The sequence below is a fragment of the Nothobranchius furzeri genome, chromosome 13, assembly GCF_043380555.1.
Source record: "Nothobranchius furzeri strain GRZ-AD chromosome 13, NfurGRZ-RIMD1, whole genome shotgun sequence".
NCBI classification, from domain to species: Eukaryota; Metazoa; Chordata; class Actinopteri; order Cyprinodontiformes; family Nothobranchiidae; genus Nothobranchius; species Nothobranchius furzeri.
Window position 1 is genome coordinate 65,859,356 of NC_091753.1, and position 26,358 is coordinate 65,885,713.

Here is a 26,358-nt window from a genome sequence, read left to right on the forward strand (position 1 = left end):
CTCCCGGATTCTCGGTGACAGTCCCTCCAGGTAAACGGCCTTTAGGGCGGCGTCATCCCAACTCAACCGAGCTGCTGTCGTCCGGAAGCGAGAGGTGTACTGAGCCGCCGTCTGGGAGCCCTGGCGAAGCTGAAGCAGCCGAGTCTCGTCTGAAACCTCGCTGCTGGGGTGCACAAAAGTCTTTTTCATCTCCTTTACAAAAGTCTCATAGTCACTGCAGGCAGGAGATTTCTGATTGTAAAGAGCCGCCGCCCATTCACCTGCTCGACCTGTCAGCAGTGAGGTAAGCAGGGTGACACGAGAGCAGGATGTGGGGTAGCGTGCCGGCGGGCACTCAAAAGTCATGGCCAGGGTCGCCAACATGCTCTCCGGGGATCCCCTGGTTCCATCCCACTTCTCTGGAAGGCTGAGGCGTGGTTCCATCCTGTCAGAAACAGCTGCGATCTGACGTTACAGAGCGGTGGTCAGCTGGAGTACTAGCTCGGTGAGTGACTCGATCTTGGTGGCTTGGCGATCAGCTACGGCACGGAGCTGGTTCATTTCTGCCGTATGCTGATCCAAGGTTGCGCGCTGTTGAGCCACTTCGACACGCAGACGCGCGAACTCCGCTGGGTCAACTTGGGGCTCAGTCATCCTGTCAGGTTCGTTGGCAGATCTGAAGCGTGACTGAAAGTTTCTGTTGCCCAGACGCGGAGTGACGGAGGTAACCAGCGTGGTTATCTCCTGAAGGTGTAGTTAGAAGATTTTGAGGGCTGGTAAGCCTGGAGACTCGATACAAAGTCTGGTGAGAACGATGACTAGCAATGAATGAAACGCCGGCACTTCTTTAAGTAGTGTCGGCGTGATGACGTCAGCGACCACGTTGGTGGCAGGAATGATTGGAATGCAGTCAGCGGGAGGAGTTTGTGACAGACTGAAGGACATTACCAAAAGAAAGGCATTATTTCTATTTTGTAAGGAACAAAAGGCACAAGTTATCTTTCTTCAAGAGACTCATTCATGTGAAGACGACACGGCATTCTGGAAGATTCAGTGGGGGGACACTGTTCTTTTTAGTCATGGATCCAACAGATCTGGAGGTGTGGCGATCCGTTTTAACAGCTGTCCGGGTAAGCTTATGAAATATAAAGCAGACTCAAGGGGACATTGGATAATTGCGATTTTGAATTTCGATGGTGTTTTTTTGGATTGTTTGTAATGTATACGGATATAGTTCGGTCACAGAAAACAAAATATTCATAAATGAAATTACAAAAATTATTGGAGAATCTAAACTTAAATACCCAACAGATAATATACTGGTTTGGGGGGGGGGGGGGGGGGACAACGACACTATAACTGCGTACCTGATGAATGGATGGATAGATATCCCACTAAATTCTCTACACATTTTTATAATCGAACATTGAGTAGTTTTTGTGCAAACAACTCTCTGTCAGATGCTTGGAGACATATTAACCCGTATATTAGACAATTTTCATGGATACGTACAAATAGTAATAATAAGTCAAGAATTGGTTTATGGCTAGTATCTCAAAATATTTTAGGTCTTATCTCTCTCGCTGAAATATCGGCAGCCCCTGTTACGGATCATTGTGTTGTTTCTATAAAATTAATTCCTAAGACAGAAAATATAGGGTGAGGAGCTCGGACATTCGGGAGGGACTCGGAGTAGAACCGCTGCTCCTCCGGATCGAAAGGAGCCAGTTGAGGTGGTTTGGGCATCTGGTCAGGATGCCTCCTGGACGCCTCCCCGGGGAGGTGTTTCGGGCATGTCCTGCCGGCAGAAGGCCCCCGGGTCGACCCAGGACACGTTGGAGAGGTTACATCTCCAATATGGTCCGGGAACGCCTTGGGGTCCTGCCGGAGGAGCTGGTGGACAAGGCCGGGGAGAGGACGGCCTGGAGCTCCCTAATTGGGATGCTGCCCCCGCGACCCGGATAAGCGGAGGAAGACGAAGACGAAGACGAAGAAAATATAGGTAGAAATGGGTACTGGAAGTTTAATGTATTATTTTTTAATGATGAAGAATACTGTGAAATGATTAAGAAACTCCTTTTATCTGTCACAGAAAATCCTCATCTTGATTATACGGGGAAGAAATGGGAATACTTCAAATACGAAGTCATATTTACCTACCGGAGCAAATTAAGATGATGATGCCTCACTTAGATGGTTGTTGCTGGTTTCATCATCACCCAGTTACTCATCCCACTTAGTGAAGTGGGCGCAAACTTCAGAACACTTCCTCTCTGCCATGCTGCTTTGTTTACAGCTCGTCCACAGTGACTGACATTACACTCTTGCGCCGCCGCGCGGCACGAGTACCGAAACAAGGCACAGTTTTACGTGGCGTGAATCGGTCAGTACTGTGGGATTCGGCCGGTGCCTTAGAAAGTACTGAATTCGGTACCCATCCCTAGGTCTCAGGTTAGAACTCCAGCGCTGAGCCCTGCAACACTACATAAAGGCGGACCAACATTTCCCACTCTGTAAATGTCACATCCCACTCTGATATAATGGCTTGAGAATTGGTTAAAAAGCCAAACTGCATTCGACAATAATTGCCTATGGTGGGCTTCTTCAACAATTCATAATCTTTATGCCTCCATCTCGATGCATCGAATATTCCACAGCTCTGCTGATTATAATCAGAAATAATCCTGAAGAAATGTTTTTAGTGAACTACACCTTTAGAAGCTCGTCAGTGAGAGGCGTATCAAGAATCGCTTACCCAATCCAGCCTTAAAGGGCAAAGCCGATACAAAATATAATAATAATGATTTCATTGCTTATTGTTTTGTTTAATAATCTATGGGTAGACTTTTAAACACTTTAATAAAGCATTAATTGTTGTCACGGTCTGAGGTGTGTTCCTGCTGTCACTCCCTGTCTCTGAGTTTTCCCTCTGCAGGTGGGCGTGTCTGGAGGTTGACCAAGCTGCAGCAGATCTGCTCATCAGCCGGCCAGGTGTATTTAAGCAGCTGAGAGACTTCTACACTTCGCTGGATGATTACTCTACCCGGGTACCTTCTAACCCCGGGTTTCCACCGGAGCCATCAGCAGCACGTTACTGCAGCAGCACGTCTTGCTCGCGTAAGCTGCTGCTTGGCCCTTCCCACGAGACGCGAAGCAGCAGGGGAGCAGCTGTCACCGACCGAGCACGTCAGTAAACACAACAACAAGCAGGAGAAAACTACAACATGGTTTGTGTTTTATGTTCTGTCCGTTTTATAATCGCCAATACGGACCTGAAAAACAAAGGAGACCGCTAGCTAGGTGATAACTTCTCACGGGGCCGCACAGTTAGTAACTTTTTTAAAGTAAAGCAACCGGAAGGCAGTACGTTTCTTTATTCTGAAAATCTCGGGAGCTTTGCTCCGTTTCCGCGTCCGATTTCCTGTCTTTCCTTCCCCAAAAACGTCGAACTTGACCCGTTTCAGAGGCGTCGCTCGTAGAAAATAGAACCGGCGCGTAAAGGCCGCGACATGCTGCTCCTGAGACGCGGCCGACTCGCGCTGCTGACGGCTCCGGTGGAAAAGGTTCTGTTGACCACAGCGGTTCCTATCAGCAGCTATGACACGCTGCTGCAGTAACGTGCTGCTGACGGCTCCGGTGGAAAGCCGGGGTAAGCCACCTCTTCATATTATATTCGAGCTCTTTGGACCTTTCAAGATTTTAGATGTGTTTTGGATTTTGCATTTACCCTTCCTGCTCTCGTTCACCAGATAAAACCTCCACCTTCATCTCTGACTGGCTGAACTCTGGAACTCCAACCTGCTTGTCTCTCAGCCTCTCCCTGGCCAGAGCCACCTCCAGCTGCCCACCTAAGCTCCCCGGATCTCCACAAACTCGGCTCCCTCCACATCTCACCTTTTGGATCTCAGCCCAGACCGGACCACTCCTCCCTCGAGCTAGGTCCCTCCTCTCCAGACTGTAAGTCCTCCGCACAATTCAGATTCCTTGTTCCCTCCTCGAGTTGGATCTAACTCCCAACTGTCCACAGATTTCCCGCACCGGCTCCCTTGTGAAAGAACTCTGCTATGTTTATGCTGCTTCATTGGGTTCCCTTATAATAAATTCTTATTTAAACACTTTACCCCCGTCTCTATGCTGATTCTGTAGGTCGTGGGTTAGATTTCTACACCACAACATGACAATTGTTTGCTCTATTTTAAAATGAACATTTAGAGATTTTTCAATAGAACTGCTAAAATCTGCTATGAAAAAAAGACATGAAATTTTTATGTGAAAAATTAACACATTTAAGAGAATAATTTCTAGTCTGGAGCACGTGTCACCTCAAAGTCAATAAGCTGCAGGTCTGCTATCAGGGTGCTTAGTAATCCACTGTTGTAGAGCTCCTGGGCCAGCTGGGCTACTGCTTCTGTCTGAGGCTCCTTCTCATTTGTGCCATACAGGATCTCCTTCATGGCCACCAGGCTCTTTGACACCTCCTCTGCAGCCTGAAGGAACACACACACATACACACACACACACACATTACAGACACACAAAGTAGCCATCACAATCAAAAGAAGGAGCCTGTAAGAAGTTCTGATTAGCCCATATGGACTTGTTACTGATCAGTAAGATGTAGCAGAGCTCACCTTGTTTCAGGTAAAGTGTAACATGACATAAAAGACAAACAGCAGCTAGACCAGTCATTGTCTAATAGTAGAGTGAGAGCTCCCTCTAGTGGTATGCTGTTAGGGGTTAATTATTAGGGCTGGGGGTAAACGATTATTTTTAAAACGATTATTCTGACGATTATTTTATCGAATAGTCGACTATTCTAATGACTATTTAGAAAATTAATCTAATGATTATTTTTCTATTGCACAATTAACAAAAACCAGAAAATCTCAAATAAATTCCTCAAAAAAATTGATAAATTCTTACTGTAAGAGAATAAACACTACAGGCCTTCCATTTTGTATAACACTGCGTTTATTGTGTTGCGGTTGGTTATGTTCTGGTGACGTGTAGAACTTGGGAGTGCAGGCTGCTGCCTGAGAGGTGGTAGAAGATGGAGTGTCTCCATGCTGCTTTGTTTTGGTCACTTATGTGCGTGAGGCGAGTGGTCTTACGGGTTAAACCAAACTCAGGTGATATTTTACACTAAACCAAAAACCCACAACACTCTAAATGTAATAAAAGGGAGATCTGCACCACAAAAAAGATGAACTCTAAACCAAAACGTAACAGCTTATCCCAACGCAAGAAGCTGTTAGCGAAGATGCTAACAGTAGCTTTACCAACGTTAAGTTCAAGTTACCAAGTTAAAATAAACCAAAAACACCCAGCAGCAAACAGACCAGCACGGAGGAGAGACTGCTACCACCAAAACAGCTCTCCTCATGTCTGAAAGAAGCTCCTTAATGAAGGGAGAAGCGCTCCCGGTGATTTTCTACATGTGCGGTAGAGACGAAGCAGCGCATCTGACCCCGGAAGTTGTTGTCCGTTGCCGGGAGATGAAGGCGGGCAAAACAGGAAAATAATCTAGTAGTGGACGGACGTTGTTCCGGGTCTTCGGTATTTGGCGGAGATGTTAGTGAAGGCGGAGAAGAGGGCGAACTAGAGGAAAAGCAGGCAGATTTCACCTCTGTTTACAAACTCCTGGGGATGCAACAAGTGGGCGCGGTGCGTCGACTTCCGGATCTGACGTCGACAAATTTTTAGAATCGAGCCGTCGACTTCGTCGAGGCTTCGCTACAGCCCTATTAATTATGTTTATGTTTATTTATTTAGCAGACGCTTTTATCCAAAGCAGCTTACAATTTATAACCTATAGGGCGTGTTGTGATCTGTGGGGGAAACCGGAGTACCCGGAGGAAACCCACGCATGCATGGGGAGAACACGCAACTCCACGCAGAAAGGCTGCAGCCGAGTTTCAAACCTGCAACCTTCTAGCTGCAAGGCAACAGTGCTAACCACTGCGCCACCATGCAGTCCAATAGGCTAATGACTATTTAAACTAAGCTGTCATAAGTCAATATGTGGAAAAAGACAAATGAACATTTCCTTTACAGACCTTCAAACAGAAACTATTGCAAATGGAGAAGCAGTAGCCCATATTTAGGAGGGGTTGAAGCAGATATGAGCAAACCGGTGTTCTGCTCTAACATGTGACTGAGTTTACTGGTGATTTTCACCATGTATAGTGCTGGCAGCTGTTAGCAGACAAGAAGAGATCACTTAGCTGTCCTCAGCAGTGCTTATTGTTTATGTAGCAGTGATAAGTTAACTGCTGTTGATGCAGAACACGTCCGTCCACATTACAATCTCCACATTCTTCTTTAATCGTGCACCAAACTGGAGCAGGGCTGTGTGCTCTCACCCTAACCATGTCTAATCTAGCAGCACTAACTACCTACCACCTGACCTTTTAACCCATGTGTACCCTCTACTGGATGGATTTTTTTAATCGCCACACATCAGATACATCTGTCTGTCGCTATTTGTGACAAAGGAATAGCGGGCCAAAGATGTGGTTCCTCCCTTGATTAGGGATGCACCGATCAGGTTTTTTGCTGCCGATCACCGATACCGATATCAAAGAATGCTGATCACCGATACCGATCACGTGGATTGGCCAGAAATTTTCTACAACATTATAATGAGTGCTACAAACTACATAATCTGGGAATAAAGGAAATGTAACCTAATCTAAAATGGTCTGTATTAGGGTTGTCACGGTGTGAAAATTTAACCTCACGGTTATTGTGACCAAAATTACCACGGTTTTCGGTATTATCACGGTATTTTTTTTAAACGTGCTACATTTTCACACAATTAAATAAACACTGTATATCAGGAAATATTGTCCTCAGTTTGTGTCTAAATTTAGCCTAAAATGTGTTAATTTGTAATTATGTTGTTTATTTGTTTACATTTTTCCCCTTTAGTCTTTAAAACACCTATATTTGCCCATAACTTCGTATTTTATGTCTGTTTGATGTCATCATTTAAAAATATTAGACCAGATGATACTCAGTACTCAAGTAGCCTTCTACTCAGATACTTTTTTTTTTACCCTTACTTGAGCAATCCGTATTTCAGGAAAATATTGTCCTCGGTTTGTGTCCTTCCAGTGAGCTTTGCAGATGTGGGAAAATGTCATCAGGCAGTAATCATTGTTAAATTCATAATTATTCTCGGAGAGAGACCAACTCTTATCTGCCCCTGGAAGCCCCGTAATGCATAGCGTCATTTCAATATGGGGGTGTCCGCGACACGGTTTACATGCAGGTAGCGGCGCTGCGGCTGCTTTATATAGCGACTCGTTGCGTTCTCCCTCAACCCAAATCCTCGGATCACGCATTTTAGCTAAAACGCTAACGTTAGCTTGCCTTGCGTTGACTGTAGAGTTGTGGGTGATGGTCACGCAGATGTGTCATGAGATTTGAAGCGTTTCTGCCTTTCACAGACACTTTTTCTGCTCGTGCTGCAAACAGGATAGCCGCCCGTCTTCTATAAACTTCCTCGGCATTCTTCAAATATCTAAAATATGCCCGTACTTCTGACTTTGTCTTCTTTGAGGGATAATAAATGTCCTCCTGAGCGCTGCCGTCTCCTCCTTTGACCATTATTTCAGCTTTAGCTTCAAGAAAGTTTTGTTGTAAACAAAGCGTGCATGTGCCGCCGGCAACTTCAGCAGGTGATACGGTGGCTGGTAAGGGTCAACGCGCCTACACCGCAGCCACGGTAAACCCACCAAGACAATATAGTTTTTTAAAAACAAGACGGTTATTATTGTCAACTTTTTTTTTTACCGGGGTTTAGCGCTACACTGGTTACCGTGACAACCCTACCTGATCGGTTTGCTTTGATCTATTTTGAAAATTCCGATCAAAACCGATAGGGGCGCTATCGGCCGATTACGATCAAATGCCGATCCATCGGTGCATCCCTACCCTTGATCTATCTAGAGTAAAATTAGTACAACAGTTCAAATCCCCACCCGGAACGGCACATTCCCCAGCATTAACACTACTCAGTTTATCCCAATAGGTAAACAGCCCTTCCCTTGCAGTGCCTTGATAAAGTGCATAAATGTTAACAAAGTTTATCACAAAGCCCTGCAATGCGGCACTGACCCACAGGACCCTACCCTGGACTATGACTGAAATGACATTCAATATCATTTTTGGAGATATTAAAACCACTACACTTGCACTAGTGTTTGTGCCATGGTTTAGGAAGCACTGACCCCCCCACCACAGTCTCCAGTCTGTTTCACTTCCTGATCACCCTAAACCAAAACATATTTTTAGATGGTTGCATTTCTTTTCATTGAAACGATCCAGGCCCAAGAAAGAAAAATAAATAAATCACCCATCACTCTCACTCTTAAATGTCCCACAAGCACCTTTATTTTTGAATGCTGTTAAGCATATGCTGCTAAAGTCACAAATATTTCTATCTAGTCCTACTCAAACACCAGCTGTTAAAATATTTCAGCTTATTACTGATTTTTGCTTCACATACATTCAGCTCATTTTGACTATTTAGCTTAGTTTCAGCTTCAGCAATCAGTTTCAGAATACAGCATTCAAACAGCATTGCTGCAAGAAAGGTCACACACTTTGGCATGCTACTTTTGACCACCCAAGCCGTCTTCATTCAAAAACAACAAGAATATTCTAGGTCTCCTTTAAATGTTTTATAAATGGCATTCTATACTTTCTAGAAGTATTTAGAAGTACAGTGGTGTGAAAGACTGTTTGCCCTCTTCCTGATTTCTTATTCTTTTGCATGTTTGTCACACAAAATGTTTCTGATCATCAAACACATTTAACCATTAGTCAAAGATAATACAAGTAAACACAAAATGCAGTTTTGAAATGATGGTTTTTATTATTTAGGGAGAGAGCAAAATCCAAAGCTACATTGCCCTGTGTGAAAAAGTAATTGCCTCCTGAACCTAATAACTGGTTGGGCCCCCCTTAGCAGCAATAACTGCAATCAAGGGTTTGCGATAACTTGCTACGAGTCTTTTACAGCGCTCTGGAGGAATTTTGGCCCACTCATCTTTGCAGAATTGTTGTCATTCAGCTTTATTTGAGGGTTTTCTAGCATGAACCGCCTTTTTAAGGTCATGCCATAGCATTTCAATAGGACTCAGGCCAGGACGTTGACTAGGCCACTCCAACGTCTTCATTTTGTTGTTCTTCAGCCATTCAGAGGTGGATTTGCTGGTGTGTTTTGGGTCATTGTCCTGCTGCAGCACCCAAGATGGCTTCAGCTTTAGTTGACGAACAGATGGCCGGACATTCTCCTTCAGGATGTTTTGGTAGACGGTAGAATTCATGGTTCCATTTATCACAGCAAGCCTTTCAGTTCCTGAAGCAGCAAAACAACCCCAGACCATCACACTACCACCACCATATTTTACTGTTGGTATGGTGTTCTTTGTCTGAAATGCTGTGTAACTTCTACGCCAGATGTAACGGGACATTTGCCTTCCAAAATGTTCAACTTTTGTCTCATCAGTCCACAAGGTGTTTTCCCAAAAGTCTTGGCAATCATTGAGATGTTTCTTAGCAAAATTGAGACGAGCCCTAATGTTCTTTGTGCTTAAAGGGGCGTTATGGAAGTTTGACAGCCAATACATGTATAGAAATAATAAATGTCTTCTTCATACATTCTCCTGCAATGCCCTGGTCCTGTAGAATGAGCCCTGGCATTTTTACTGTGATTGCCTGTTTTTCTGTAAAATCACAGAAAAAGAGAGATGCTCGGGTCGAGCAGGCTGCTTCATGCGCGTTCACGCTCAGGCATCGCCCGTAGCGTTTGCTATCAGTAGCTTTAGCAGCAGAGTGTGAGGTAGTGCCAACTCAGCGACTTTGTCGCTGTTCCTAACGCCTAGTGATGAACCTAGCAACATTTCTGAGGACCCTTAGCTACTTTCTTCTAGATATTTCCTACAAATTAGCAACAAAATAGCCATTTTCACTCCGAACCATTCTTTGAACGTTGTTTCAGCTGTCATCAAGGATATAAATGTTACAGACACAAAAGACATCACTGGTGCTTTAGCTCACCTAGTGAGACATCGGACTCTCGTGTAGAAGACCTGGGTTCGATTCTGGACATGAACATAGTTTATTTAGAGTTTGTTATTTACATTAATGTTATTTTTTTACAGTAAGATGCCCAAATTTTTATTTGAGACTCGCCGAACGACATTGAATTCACAGATAAAAAAGATGTGGGTTCAACTTTCATTTTGGAACAATTTTTCAAGCAAGGGAAGGGAATGATCTGAGCATGCAGGAGGACTGACCCATCATAAACCTTTGTCGGCTGTGCTGAAGAGAAAGGTACAGAACCAAATTATTTAATTAATTAGCTGCGCGTTCTCCTGTCCTCCGGGCCACACACACACACACACACACACGGGACTGTCTCAGCTGTTATTTTCGTTAAGGAGTGTGCACTTACAGCATGCGCGCCTCGTGCACGAGCCTACTATTGAAGCTGCCGTTACGCTTTTGGCCTGAGGGGGCAATCGCGAGCATACAAATTCAAAACTCCATAAAGTCCCTTTAACAGTGGTTTGCGTCTTGGAAATCTGCCATGCAGGCCATTTTTGCCCGGTCTCTTTCTGATGGTGGAGTCGTGAACACCGACCTTAACTGAGGCAAGTGAGGCCTGCAGTTCTTTAGAAGTTGTCCTGGGGTCTTTTGTGACCTCTCGGATGAGTTGTCTCTGCGCTCTTGGGGTAATTTTGGTCGGCCGCCCACTCCTGGGAAGGTCCACCACTGTTCCATGTTGTTGCCATTTGTGGACAATGGCTCTCACTGTGGTTCGCTGGAGTCCCAAAGCTTTAGAAATGGCTTTATAACCTTTACCAGACTGATAGACCTCAGTTACTTTTGTTCTCATTTGTCCTTGAATTTCTTTGGATCGTGGCATGATGTCTAGCTTTTGAGGTGCTTTTGGTCTACTTCTCTGTGTCAGGCAGCTCATATTTAAGTGATTTCTTGATTGAAACAGGTGTGGCAGTAATCAGGCCTGGGGGTGGCTACAGAAATTGAATTCAGGTGTGAAACACCACAGTTGGGTTATTTTTTAACAAGGGGGGCAATTACTTTTTCACACAGGGCAATGCAGGTTTGGATTTTGTTCTCTCCCTAAATAATAAAAACCATCACTTCAAAACTGCATTTTGTGTTTACTTGTATTATCTTTGACTAACGGTAAAATGTGTTTGATGATCAGAAACATTTTGTGTGACAAACATGCAAAAGAATAGGAAATCAGGAAGGGGGCAAAGAGTCTTTCACACCACTGTATGTTAGAATGTTGTCATTTTGACATGTGTAAACAGAAGAAAAGATTATATTGTGAAATATATTGTCATCGCATGTGCTTCAAAATGCATTGCGTATAGATTTTAGGTCATATTCCATCAGCAGCTAATGCAAAAAATAGGTGTGGGAGACCATTTTCATGTTGAGCCTGCATGTTCATGCATGTCATCACAGGATCGTCGGCTAGCAGTGCCTACACCACGTTCAGGACAATCCAGACTCTTCTCAATGTGAAATGACCTTCCAAGCACTACCAGACCAGCAGCTTCCTTTTCAATCTTCAAGAAACTCCTGAAGACCCTGCTCTTCAGAGAGCATCTTCTAAACTAGCACCCTCCCTGCACCTGTCCCCTCTCTCTGCTGTCCACTCCTTGTTCCCTCCTCTCCATGATTCATCATGCTGCCTCACAGCCTCCTACGACTGACTGGAAATTGTTTGTTGTTGTTGTTGTTGTTAGTCTAAAGGGCAACATGCTGATTATCACTTGTAAGTCGCTTTGAACAAAAGCGTCTGCTAAATACATAAACATCAACATGTTAAACTCAGAATGACCGACTGATTTAAAAAATAATAAGCAAAATGGTTTCTTAGTGAAGGACCCATTTAAAGCGGAGAAATACCCAAATGTCTGTGACTTAGGAAAGCAAATCCTCAGTAGGTTTATAAAGAAGGCCTTTTGCTTGGACAATACTTACCATTTTTGTACATTGGCGGATATTTGTCCTTAGTAAAGCCGATTTAAAGTTGGGCATATCCTCGGGCAGCACTAAAAGCCTTTCTTCTAGAGTAAGACATTTGTTCTGTCACCAGACAAAATCTTTGACTACAGCTAAAAAACTACCACGTTGCGCGATACAGTTGTCATTTCCGTGTTTTTCTGATTGGTTATTTGAGCTGGCTAGCCCCGCCCCTCTTGGTGCTCTCTGCCTCCGAGTATCCAGAGAGTGTGAGTCTGGCAGGCCAGGCTAAAATTTTTCTGCATCAACTGATGTTATTAGTGACATTTTAGCCTGAAAATAAGGGGGAAACTGTCTAGATGTCGGCCATGAAAATCTGAAGTACGTATCGACCTACGGCTGACATCAACATCAGTAATAAATATATATCACTCGACCTCTAGAAGATACCTTCTCTGCCTTTTTATCAGAGATGTCATGCTTCTCCAGCACGGTCATGCCGTCCTTAAGATTCTTGACGATGTCTGCCGGTGACTTGTGGGACTTGCCAAAAGGGAAAGGCATGGCAGAGCGTTACCACGGTGACCAAGCAGGGGTCTGTCCACCTGGCAGGAAAGAAAAATCATCAGAAAACTCTTTTAGGCCGAGAGTCAGGTTTCATCAAACTGAAAACAGGATGCTCCAGCGTGAGAAAAGGCCCACGGCAGCATTTTAAAACCTGGACACACATCAATTCTAATCTTTAACGCCTCATTGAGTAGCAATAAAATCTTCTGATCATAAAAGGTGAATGATTAACCACGCAAGGCCTGCCATGACATCATACTAGACCTTTGTATAACCCCCTTTGCAGTCACCAGCAGATCCAGCCCTGCTGATGCACCTCAGCAGCTTTAGACTAGTAAACACACCCAACTAAATCACATCTCCGTGTATAGAAGGCCTTTCACCTGCACAACTGGATGACTTACCTAACCACATTTCAAACAATTCAGAAAAAAGGCCAAATATTCCTAACCAGAGAAGAAGAATGACAAAGTCCAACAGAAGAACCATCATTTCAGTCTTTTACACAACTCATTTTGACTAAAGAGACTTAACTGAAAGCACATTTAAAGCTAGACACAAACCTTCTAGACTAAATGTAAAGCCAGGAGCTGTCACACTTTTATCTCACGCCCTGGCAGGAACTCCACAGCTAGAGCAATCCCTGTCCAGGAATGAAAACCAGGCAGCCCAGTGGGAAGTCCAGTCCCCCTGTTTTATATGTGATTTGTCAGGAATAACTCAGCAGCTGCAACACTACAGAGCTCTGCACTTACCTGCTTCTTTACTAAACCACACACACTTGTACTTAACCAGGTGACCAAATCCGCCTTTTGCAACGACTAACGCTTGTTCAGGTGGCTGCAGAACCACATCTCTCCTCCTGGCCCACTTCAGCATCAGTGACGCAAGCCGGAAGGCTGCACATTTGCTGGGTTCAAAACGGTTAGGTCACCACTAACCCACAGCTACTTCATTAGCAATCACAGACTGTGCTGGAAAAAAACACAAAGTCTACTGCAACCTCACAGAAATAGACTCTGGGCCAAAGTATTTACTATTCTGTTGTTTTTGTCACACAGTACCAGACTGGTTTGGATCACTTACTTCCCTTATTAAGTGAACCTGTCATTCAAAAACAGCCTTCTGTATTTACTCAGGTTATCTTTGGGAGTAAAAGTTGTTTGTTGCTCTGAAAATTGAAGCGTGACGAAGACAAATTAAGCTGAAGAAATCTCAAAGGGAGCAAATCATTTTACATAGCGAAGATGACATTTTACCATAATACTGGTAGAAACGAGTCTCAAAAGGTGTGTGTGTGTGTGTGTGTGACTAGATCTGTGCAAGTGTAATTTTTGATTTGTAACTTGTGTTTACATTTCTGTGTGCAACTTAAGCTCTTGGTACATTGAAGCACATAGAATTGCGCCAGTGTTTGAAATGTGCTTTATAAATAAAGTTGCCTTGCCTCTTACAAATCATTAAATACACACAAATCACCTGGTGCACACGGACTAAACGACATCACACCAGGGCTGTACAGCGCAACTTATGTCACACGTGTCATAAAAAAAACTCACCGTACGATAAATTATTTTTAGACGTAGCACTTGTGCGACATCTTTTCAAGTCACTTTTTCCCCAGAACTTTATTGAACAAATGTGAGCTAGTGTTTTTTTATGTAAGGAAGATGCAACAGGCAAAGCCACGGCACGCCAAACAGTGGTTGTAATCTATTGTGATAACCGAATGTAACTTTTTCAGTATAGTTACTCTTAAACCCCACTACAGATGCTACTACAGATCCTACTAGGGTTAGGCGATTTGCATAATTTTTCCCACTGCCAATCGACAGTTCTAAAAAAGACAATGGGCGATTAATTTGTGCATGTGACATCGTTAGGATTGCCACGATTAGTCAACGCGTCACAACGATGTTGAGTAACAAAATAGCAGACTATTAATTTAACAGTCATTTGCCTCTCATCCTCGAAGCTTTTTCAGTTCCCATTCGTTGGTGTGTGTTGTGGTTAGAAACAAACACACTGATTTTGCTGTAAGTCTTTTTCTTCCTGCCTTGAAAACATGTTTTTGTCTAAATGAAGGGGATGTTACTGTTCATGAAATCCATGTTGAAATTCAGATGATTTCATCAGGTTAGCTGGCTCATTTAAAACATGTAAAGTTTTTGGACCCCTCCTCTTGAAAGAATCGGAATTGGGAACCAATAGGAACTGGAATCAAACCAAGGATTTGGAATTGGAATCGTTCAAATTCAAAGAATGCCCAAACCTAGTGAACAGGTTCTCACAGTTTGACAGCTGCAGAAATCAGAAAGCAAAGCAATTGGACCTCTCTGTAATTCCTAGTATCTATACACACAAGTACTTTCACTGATCGTAGTACTAAATGTATTTTTATACATTCTTATGTAGCTCTGTTGTTACTAATAGAAATTATTAGTAAGGATATAGTGACAACTGCACTAGTATGAAGAAATCTCCAAATCCCTAAAAACCGAAGGTGGTCTTTTTAACATTTATTTGGCAGGATGGATATATGGTCCAGATAGACACGCACCAACATGAACATTCTAGGCCAAGACCAAAAATGAGGAAGCCAAGGCCGAAAACCAAAACACCAAAATAAATTACCATGTCAATAATTAGAACCATAACATAAGGACTGTAAAATTAACCCTTTATTAAATTAACCCCAAAGTCGCAATATTGCGTTTAACGCGCCACAGCTGCAAATATAATCCCTCATGAAGCTATTACTTAGCACCAGAAGCTAGTGGAGTTGTGTAACTTCAGTCTGAGCAACACTTTTGGGTGTTTCTATTCAATATTGTGGAGTTTAGAGATTAAAAACTGCAAATCGTCTCCATGCGTGCGTGTCTCTCCCTCATGGAGCTGACGGAGAAGTATAAACTAGGCTTTAGCCGGCCTGACTTCTCAGTGTGTCCCCTCAGAACGGGACCACTCCTTCAGCCTGACAGAGGCAGCAGTTAGCTGGAAGCTGAACATGTGGTAAATGCTTCCAGGGACCAACGATCCCTCGCCACCGAGGAAGCTCTGTAGACCAGACTCCTTCCTTCAACGCGGCGGAGCTCTTGTCCCCCACCCGGGCTGGACAACACAAACCCCATCCTCCTCCAGGCCAGCACAAACCATGCACAACTGTTTGCATGTTACCACCAATTTCCCAAGCTGACAATACACCAGGCGACCATTGCTTACCGCGGGCACACAGGCACACCACCGAGCCGATCGACGCCATGATGGAAACGACGAGACCCCAGCAGAGACGCCCAGATCTCACGAGCAAACCAACACCACTCTATTTAGGCAGCGCCTCCTTGCAGCCCATAGGCCAGCCAGACTCCACAGCATGTGAAACCAATCTGCCACATACATCATATGTAGAGCTGAAACAACTAATCGATTTAATCGATTATAATCGATTATTAAAATAGTTAACAACTTTTTTAGTCATCGATTAGTTGTTTAATAATCATATTTTACCGCATAAAGTCTATTTTTTACCACAATCTGACATCGGTTACAATCTGTTAAATTTGCCGCCAGTGTGTGGCAGTAATGAGCCACTGATCTACCAGTGGGGCCGTAGAAGAAGAAATTAGCCAATAAGTGCCCTCGGTTTTCATGACGTATCACGTTACTGACGCGCATCTTGCTGTGAGAGATGGCGGATCAACAACAAATACGGAAGAAAAATAGAAGCGACAAAACAAGAGAAACCCCGGACAAAAACCTCACGAGTATGGGAGCACTTCACTAGATGCCTTGAAAAGACCGGTGACCTACAAAATATGCAAAAACCATGGCACGACGGAAGCACGACGTCCCTAAGTGAACATTTGAGACGAAAACGTGGGGGCTGATGCAGCAGAGGAATGTCCGGTAAGTAACAGAAAATAAACAAGCTAACGCAGATCACATTTGGGACTTAGTGTTAGCTGAGTTCGTTATAGTGGATGTTAAACATGTTTTTTTTTTTTTTTTGCCGCGTCAGTTTACGGTGTTCTACTTCTGATTGACTAGATGCAATCGTGAATCTCCGTGTTGTGTATCATGCGCTTGCCAAATTTAGCACGTCTGTTTATAAGAATGTTCTCGTTAAGAGAAAAACGGCACAAACCCATAACTGTGTTCCTCATTCAAAAAAGGACAACTCCGCGGAGAAAAATATACAGACGAGCTGTGTCCAGGTGAATATAACGCAGCATAGTTGTACGCTTTCAATTTTTAAATACAGGAGAAATTCAGAAAGTCCTTTTTTTAACTATTAAAAGGCTGTTTTACTATCTAACGCTGTAAAACGCCTCACAACACATTTTTGTCAAAATAAATGATCACTGTATATTGTTAATTAATTCAAATAATGTAATATTGATTTAGTGTTGTAGTGTGTGTGCTGCTTTATTTTATATGTGTACTTAATTCAGTTTATTTGTGTTTCTTATGCAGAAAAAAACAAGCAACGATGGACAACTACATGGGGAACAAGACACTCACCCCCAGCAATGCATACCACTTACAAACTCTATTCCAGATTCTACATTATTTTTTATGGAATTTACCTCTTATATTATGATGCCAAAAAATTATTCTGGACTGATATTTTGCACTGTTTAGCTCATTTTACACTGCTGACTGTGTTCATGTGCAATAAAATAGATTGCAGTCAACTGCACAATTCTCTTATGTTTTTTCTTTTTCTTAACTGAAATGTATTCATCACTTGTATAGGTTAAATAGCTAAACAATAACAAACCGATTAATCGATTAATCGAAAAAATAATCGACAGATTAATCGATTATGAAAATAATCGTTAGTTGCAGCCCTAATCATATGCTTGACATTGTTTTAACACGTACTTCAAGAGTTACACACACACACATCTAATTACACACACACACACACACACACACATCTCGTTACATATGCACAAATCTAATCTAGGACATTGTGAGCATGTTGGTCATGAGACTCCTGTCCATGGTTGGTATCAAGGTTTCAAAGAGATGATCAAGCCGTTCAACCCAGGAAACACAAGTCCCACTTCACAACCATGATGAAAAGGAAATATGAAACAACATTTAAGGTGTGTGTGTGTGTGTGTGTGTGTGTGTGTTACTCTCTGGACACAAACAAACATTAGAATAAAATGCCTTTTATGATCAAATGAAAAGGTTGCTGACGAGCAAACTAATATTAAAGCATACATTTTTTTCTTTGTGTTAAATCTTAGCCTATTTTATTTTATATAAGAGAATTATTAATCTGGTAAATAAACTAACTTTAATATCTTTTATCTTTTTGGTGAAGCACACCCTCAGAGCTGTCACTGATCCCCTGACTGCTGACGGTTAGCAGGTTACAAGTTAAAGTTGTTTGGTAAGATGGCCCAGAGCTGATCACACTTCAGACTAATGATGGTATATTAGCGCATCCTTGTGCAATAAGCTAAACTTTTATAAATGACACGACTGGTCGACTATTAAAATAGCCCTAGATGCTTCTCAGTTCATACTTGCCGTGTCGGATTTCCCAGAGCTTTACAGCATTTCCACAAAAGAATATAGAGATCTTCAAAAAAAACGTCAGCGGCATGGGAAACTGACGGTGTTGTTGGTGTGTTCTCATGTTCAGTTTCTTTTTTTGTTTGTGATATGGGATGAACCCATTCATGTATTTATAATATAGTAAAGTCAGAAATAAGACTTCACTCCAGCAAAACCTTGTGAGACTTCATATCTACTGCTTTTTCAACTCTGAACGAGGGTTGGGCGATGGGACGAATGCATCGACCATCAGCGATGGGCTGAGCCGTTAGTTGTTTTTTACAGGAGGCAATTTGTTTATTTGCCCGTGAGTTAGTTTGTTATTGACAAACATTTTACACGTTACAGAGAACATCGCGGAGGTAACAATCAAGAAAATATCTCCATCAGCGTATCTGAGCACCTTCATCTCCTGCTGACAGTGGCGCTGAGGAGGAGCTCGGAGAGCGTCTGTGCACAGTGGCGCGGTGTTGAGGAAAGTGGAAACCCTTCTATCTTTCAGAGAGTCTGGAAGACTTCGTTATTTGATTTGGTGAAATGTTTCCGGATTTAAAACTTTGAAGCAGCGCTCATTATTCAGTGCCTGCTTCGAGTGTGTCAGCGGAGCGCGGATCCATCCAGAACTACATTTAAACATCCAAGAGTCTGTCTGAGGCTACGGTCCGCTGGACTTGGTCCAGAACCTCAAACCCTCTTCAGCAAGCTCCCCAGAGACATTTGATTCTGCACAAGCTGCAGGTGACCAGCTCAGGTTTACACGAAGCTAGGGTTGGGCATCGTTTGATTTTGAACAATTCCGATTCCAATTCCTTGTTTCGATTCCGGTTCCTATCGATTCCAGATTCCGGTTCTTTCAAGACATGACAAGCTTTACATGAGTCAGCTAACCACAGGTCCTACTTGATGAAATAATCTTAACTTCAACATGAATTTTAACTCTGTGAACAACAACATCACCTTCATTTAGACACAAACATGTTTTGGAGGAAAAACGAAAAAGACCAGTGTGTTTGTTTCTGACCACAACCAAAGTCTGGAAGAAGCCTCTGGGATGAGAGCAGTGGCGGTGCCAGGGGGGCGCTATAGCTACCACTGGATTAGTCATTGCACCCAGGCGCGCAGATAGGGTGGGGGACGGGGGGGATCTGTCCCCCCCAGATTCAGATCGACCCCGATCCGTCCCCCCCCCCCCCAACTAAGGCCAGAAAGAAAACAAAGTCGGAGGTTTAGCGCTTGAAGCTCCTTTTTCCAATTACACTGAATGCAGCATGACGTAAACAAACACTGACTCCAGAGGCGCCAAAGTGGTTGCTGCTAGGATGCAGGATGAAGCGAAAAAGGCAACAAATACTGCGTATTTAAAAAAGACCAACAGTGTAAGCAGGCGGGACCGATCTGTCTGTTTATGCATGTTGGTTCTAGTTTCAGTACGTTGTTGTCATGTTGGGACTTACTCGTTATAAACGCCAAAGCCTCATTGCTGACTTTAACAAGTCTCATCTACAAATATGATCCCTCATGAAGTTACTACTTTACACCAGAAGATAGAGGAGATGTGGAACCTTCAGGCTGAGCAAAGTTTGGGAGTTTTTAGAGTTTGAAAATCGCCTCCCGCTGAGAGACTCCCAGTCGGGTAGAGGAGGAGAAGCATGAAGAGCGCAGATATTCGATAAAACGTATATTTGCCAGCAGGTCTGGTCTTTGTTGACTGATCACTTTGTCTGGTCGTGACTGACTCTGATTATGAAGCAGAATATTGACTCTGATGAAGAAATTCACTCATCCAGCCGGGAAGGTTGATGCTGCTGCAGCATCAGACAGCTGGTGCTGCACGAGAGGTGTGTGGAGTTTACAAGCTCCAAACTTTGGGTTTGATGTTGGTTTAACCTTCTCTGGGACGTGGTGGATGTAGAAATGATGGGAAAACACCGCTAACGTGACAGATGTAGCGACAATGTAAAAAAAAAAAGTCGTAAAAAAGAGGCAGATGCCGATGCGTTAATATGGAAGTCAAGTGTGCCACATAATCATAAAAAAGGTCAAATATAAAATTTTAAAAGAGATTTATATATTTATTAGTAAATAAAAACTTTCCAAAAATAATGAAAATTTATTAATAACGTAAAAATATGAAGGAACATCTGTTGGTCAGGCAGAAAAATTTGGGAACAACTGCTCTAAGTGATAAGTGAATTTTGTTTTTTAAATATATTTTATGTGCAGTTTTTTAGGGCTTTTATGTTTTCTGTAAAGATTGGTATGCTGAAAATCATTTCATGTTTTGCATAAAGCATGAGGTTTTGGTTAGTAATGGATTGGAAGAATAACAAACGACTGAATTAAATAGTGGGGCGCCTCTGTCAGTGCGCCCCAGGGCAGTTGTGGCTACATGGTAGCTCATCACCATCAGTGTGTGAATGTGTGTGTGAATGGATGAATGATACACTGTAGTGTAAAGGACTTTGGAGTCCTTACTCTGAGAGGCGCTATACAAGTGTGGATCATTTATCATTTATAGTGTTGATCAGGCAGAGCTTTGTTGCATAACGGCTTCCAACACGCATATAAAAGTGTTAGTTTTTACGTAAACCATGGAGGAAATTACACAAACTGACTGAGCTCTAGTTAAGGCGCTTGCAATAGTTCTCAGACTGCAGGTCAACTGGTGGTTCCCAGAATATCTAAAAATAGGATGGGAGGCAGATCTTTAAGTTATCAGGCTCCTCTCCTGTGGAACCAGCTCCCAGCCTTAGTCCGTGAGGCAGATACCTTGTCTACTTTTAAGACTAGGCTTAAAACATTTTTATTTGATAGGGCCTATGGTTAAAATCTGATGTTAGCCTAAATCTGGACAAGTGGGGGAGTAGAGGGAGGTGGAGTGTACAGTCGGTAAAGACGGCTCTCCCTTGCCCTGCCTCCAACATGCCTATATCTAAATAGGATAGATTATCCTGAGTTATCTCTGTAGTTATGCTGCTATAGGCTTAGACTGCTGGAGGATACACTGACCACTTTTCATACTCGACTACTTTCTTCTACAATCTGCTCTTTAACTGTATTATATTCTGCAATTTCAGCTGTTAACTTTATTTTTCTCTGTAAGTGTTTTTCTCCCCAGAAGAAGCTACAACGATGTTCTGCTGAGCTGCGGGGGCCTCATGGAGGGGGCCATCATCTAGCACACTGCTGCTAACCACTAAAACTTTCTCCCTCTCCTGATAATAACTTTTTGCTTTCCTTGACATTGGATGTGCTACTACTAGTTTACCCGTTTAATTATAGATTCACTAGGATAAATACTATAAAGTTTATCTCTCACCAAATAGAATATTTACTAAGAAATCACAATGTAACCATAGAAACACTACTTGGTGTGTGTGTGTGTGTGTGTGTGTGTGTGTGTGTGTGTGTGTGTGTGTGTGTGTGTGTGTGTGTGTGTGTGTGTGTGTGTGTGTGTGTGTGTGTGTGTGTGTGTGTGTGTGTGTGTGTGTGTGTGTGTGTGTGTGTCTTCTCGATCCCCAGTGAGTCGTGGAGGATGGCTGCTTATACTGAGCCAGGATTCTCTGGAGGTTTCTTCCTGTTGAAAGGGAGTTTTCCTCTCCACTGTCGCTTTATGCTTGCTTAGTATGAGGATTGCTGTATAGTCACTGATACTAGTCAGTGACTTGATGCAATTTGCTGGGTTCCTTATATAGGAAACATTATTTCTGATTGGCTTAATGAACTGGCCTGAATTGGAATGTTTATTATGTGAAGTGCCTTGAGACGACTCTTGTCGTGATTTGGCGCTATATAAATAAACTTGAATTGAATAGTTTGTGTGTGTGTGTGTGTGTGTGTGTGTGTGTGTGTGTGTGTGTGTGTGTGTGTGTGTGTGTGTGTGTGTTTGGGGGAGGGTACATTGGAACTTTGCCCCCCCAGTTTGAAAATCCTATCTGCGCCCCTGATTGCACCCCCAAGTAAATATTAGATTTTTTTTTACAATTTAATTTTAATTTAACGTGTGGATGTGATAATATTTAACATACAAAACAAAAATAATCAGTAAATTATCATATAGATAGTAAAAACTTCAACCAAAAAGGGAAATTGATGTTAACCTTTGACCTCATTTTCCACCTGTGAACGAGTGAAAGGTAGAGCTAGTGGTAAGATGGATCGGGTTTGTTGCCCACATTTCCACGGGTTCAGTCAGAAATGAATGAATGTTTGGAAGTGATCTCAGACCCCCAAAAACCTTCGGATCTGGATGAAGAGAGTCAACCCTCAACCGCCGCAGCAGTCCAGGGTTTGGCCGCTGGAAATGCTAACACTAACGTTAGCCAACCTTGCAACACTATAGATGGTTTTCTGTGTGGCTGTGTGTGTTTATGATTTCATGGAAAAGTCAGTGATTGTTCATATGTTTATGATGTTTATTAATGATTGTTTCAGGTGTTGTGCACGCATGTGTATCTGCTAGTGTTGAAGGTGTTTTAGAGAGCTATAGGTACGCATGACCACTTCCTTCATAGCACCCTCAATAAAAAGACTTGCTCCTTCATAGCACCTGCAGAAAAACATTTCTGGAGCCGCCACTGGATGAGAGGCTAAATATCTCCAACATATCCAGAAACGTCCAGCTGTTTTCAGCTAAAACTCTCAGGATGATCACGTCCAGGATGACTGAGAACTACACCTCCATGCTGCAGCAGCATTCAGTCACAAACAGGAAGTGAAACTTAAACGTAGCTGCTGTCAGTAACAACCTAACAGATTTAAACATCAAAACTATCAACAGAAATAGTTCAGAAAGGAAATTAAAATGTTATTTATTATTATTATTATTTATTGTGGCAGAAGCTGGTGTGGTCCACCGCAGAGAAGCTGCTCTAGCATGATGACTTTATTTATTCTACAGGTTATTGTTCAGCCTTCTGACACACACACACACACACACACACACACACACACACACACACCTTCATTTTAGCATCACACCGGTGGAACGCCAGATGAAGTTAGCCCTGCCTGAACTTTTTCACCCCTGACAGCTGCAGGTTCTCCACCACCTCCAACTAAAAAAAAACTGCTCCGACACAAATCCACAGCCACTGAAATCTCCAGCTGAGCACCTGGCTCATAGCGTTACTGACAGGTACGCCATTTGTCTCGTTTTACAGGAACTACCTGAAGCTAAAACCCCACGTCTGCTCTGTGGTGGTGCTAGGTCACTGTAATGCTAACACAATTGACTAAATAACAGGTTTAGTTGCTTTTACTGTTTAGCATAACTTGTTTGGAAGCTAACGTGGCCCTCAATCAGTACCTAGCAAACACAATGCTACTGCTGTTAGCTTCTGAAAGTCTGATTTCGACACACACGACGCCACGACAGGGCCTCTTGTTTACGAACATTTTATAACCACTCTATCATCCTATAAATGACCAATATTAAATGACGACGGAAAACCCGTAAGGTGAGTTTGCTACCTTAGCCTGACGCTAGCCCGGCCTGCCCATCGGCAGGCCAGATTCACCTCCAGTAGAGAAAGACACGCTTCTAATTACATTCAGTGCATTAACACACACACACACACACACACACACACAGAGAGAATAATACCTTGCGAACTGTACTTCTATTGTTTTCCTCCAAAATGATTAAGACTGCAAGTGGCAGCTTAGGTGGTCTTTGGAACAAGATCTGCTTTGTTTTGCTCGCTCGTCGCCTCCCCTTATATCTAGAACTGTTGATGAATGTGCGCTCCCTGTTACCTCCTGGTTCTTGCGGAGGCTGCCTGCCTGGCTTGTGTCACTCGGTCCCTGTAGCGGGCAGTGGCGCCCCCCCCGTGGCCGCTGGCTGTAACGGCAACACGGAACGTAACCACTAGAGGGCGACCTCACCCCTCTAGTGGTTACCAAGCCCCAAGAGCATATTTCAAGCGGTTTACAAATACATTTCCCAGTCACTCCATGCATATACAGTGTAATGCAATCAGAAGCGTTAATGCATTTCCATCATTTTTATTGCTCCCCCAGACAAATCTGTGGCAGCTCTAGTGGAAGATCCACAGACACTTCCGGGTTGAAGACCGACGTTGATAAGCTTACTGCCTTGTGTGATTCACGTTGAATCTAGAAAAGAAAGTTTGAAATACTATAATTTCTGTGTATAACATAACCACATTCTTTTCACAAGCTTGTTATTATTTATTTAATATGTAGGGGTATTGTGAGGACTAAAATATGTTTGTATAAAATATGTTTGTATATCATTTCCTATAATAGCCTATAATACTTGTTGATGGAAAGCGTTTAATTAAATTGCAAGCCTTTTAAGGTTTAAATCAGCCGACTGAAAGAAACAGCCTTTTCACTTCCAAGTTGTTTAAAATGTGAGATTACGTCATCTTTGTACATGGAACATCACACTCAGCAGGAGTCATGATTTTATTCAATAGATTTTCAGGGAACATAATTGATCACAAAGGAGACTGGTTAATGGTGTTAGTGGAGTGTAATGATAAACGTTATATTTTGACGTGTGTGTATGGATATAACAACCAAGAAATTAATGAAAACTTCTATTCAAAACTAAGCCAAAAAATAAATGAATGGAAAGTAACGTATAATACAGAGAACGTAATATTGGGAGGGGACCATAATATAGCCCCAGATTCGTGGTTAGACCGAATGCCTCATAGAAATTCCCAACCTATTTATAGTGACACTATACTATCCTTATGCACAAAAACACATATTATTGATTATTGGAGAACACAAAACCCAACATCAGTTCAGTATACATGGTATAATTCGGCAGGAAATGGCCAGTGTTCAAGATTAGATTACTGGCTGATATCACATGAGATATGCAATGACATTTCAGATTGTAAAATAACAGCCTCCCAGCTAACGGACCATTGCATGATCAGTCTTGATATTAGAACATCTAAGCAACAATTTAAGTCTTCCCCTATACGGAAGTTCAATAATGATCTACTACAAAATGATGATTTTTGTAATCAGATTAAATCTCTTATATCGGAGGTGCCACCCACCCACCCACTTCTGGTCAGCAAGATGGCGCCTGTGCTTGGCTTAGCCGCAGTCACCGGCCACTTTTTCAAACTTTTCTCCACTAACCTCCTCTTTTCCACCTTGTTCCTGCCTGCGATCTTCTTCAGTAGTGTCACTGCTACCATCTCCTATGATCGCCAGACTCTTTTGTCCTTCCGTTCGTTCACGATCACCCAAGATGCACCGAGTATTTACCATCCTGTTTGTTTACCTGAGCGGCGTACCGGCCCGGAACCAATCGACGATCCAGAGCTGCGCACCTCTAGCGATGTTTGTCCGGTTCCGGGAAAACGTCAGAGGAAAAGAGGTAAACGAGCAGGAATCCAGGTGAGAATAAGACTTCTCTTAAAGCGTGGTTTATCTGGTAAACATCGGCACAATCTTCTAGCTTCTTGTCCTTTGTTTGGTGACCTGAGCGCCACTTCCGCATTCCCGCCAGGCCGTTTTGCGGCGCGGTTCATCCGTCCAAGTTTTTTAAGGTCGGTTTATCCTCATTCCTCAGTGGTTTCTCCTCCTGTTCCCTCCATAAGTGGTTTTTACAAACACCGTGGATCTAACCCTGCTAATTTACATCCACTAACTCCAGCTGTTTCTGTACTTTCTGATTCCTCCACCTCACTCAGCATGGCTCTATTAAATACCTGCTCTGTTAACAATAAGTCCTTCCTGCTCAATGATCCAATTCTCTCTAAAAACCTGGATTTTATGTTTCTGACTGAAGTTTGGCAGCAAACATCTGACTATTCTGGTCTGATTGAACTCTGCCCGAGTGGTTATTCTTTTCTTAGCCAGCCCCGGGGTTCTGGTCGTGGTGGAGGCCTAGCTGTTGTTTTCAGAGACCATCTTCCATGTAGCTCTACAACCTCTGGTCACTTTGCTTCCTTTGAACTGCAGCTGATTAAAGTCGGGCGTACAGACCCGTTCTACTGTGAAGTGGTTTATCATCCACCAGGTCCAAACAGTTCTTCAGGAGTTTAGTGACTTTATATCCTCCACTGTGAAGCTGTCCAGACTGGTGATTGTTGGTGACTTTAACATCCACGTTGATGATCCCTCCGATCTCTTTGCCATGAATTTCTCCAGCCTTATGGACTCCTTCAGCTTTACCCAGCATGTTTCTGGCCCCACACACACCAGGGGGCACACTCTAGACCTTGTTTT

General features: G+C 43.0%; 1 protein-coding gene across 1 annotated transcript in view; it reads right to left on the reverse strand.

Annotated features, from left to right (window-relative positions):
* cab39 (calcium binding protein 39) overlaps positions 1 to 23,912 on the reverse strand; it is a 59,959-nt gene extending 36,047 nt beyond the window's left edge. Inside the window, exons 1-3 of the mRNA XM_054743457.2 lie at positions 23,741 to 23,912; positions 12,448 to 12,602; positions 4,302 to 4,466 (exon numbers count right to left, since the gene is read on the reverse strand). Of these exons, the coding sequence (XP_054599432.2) occupies positions 4,302 to 4,466; positions 12,448 to 12,561 (279 nt within the window). The 5' untranslated portion in view covers positions 12,562 to 12,602; positions 23,741 to 23,912. The remainder of the gene's footprint in view (positions 1 to 4,301; positions 4,467 to 12,447; positions 12,603 to 23,740) is intronic.
* Between the last annotated feature and the right edge of the window lie 2,446 nt (positions 23,913 to 26,358).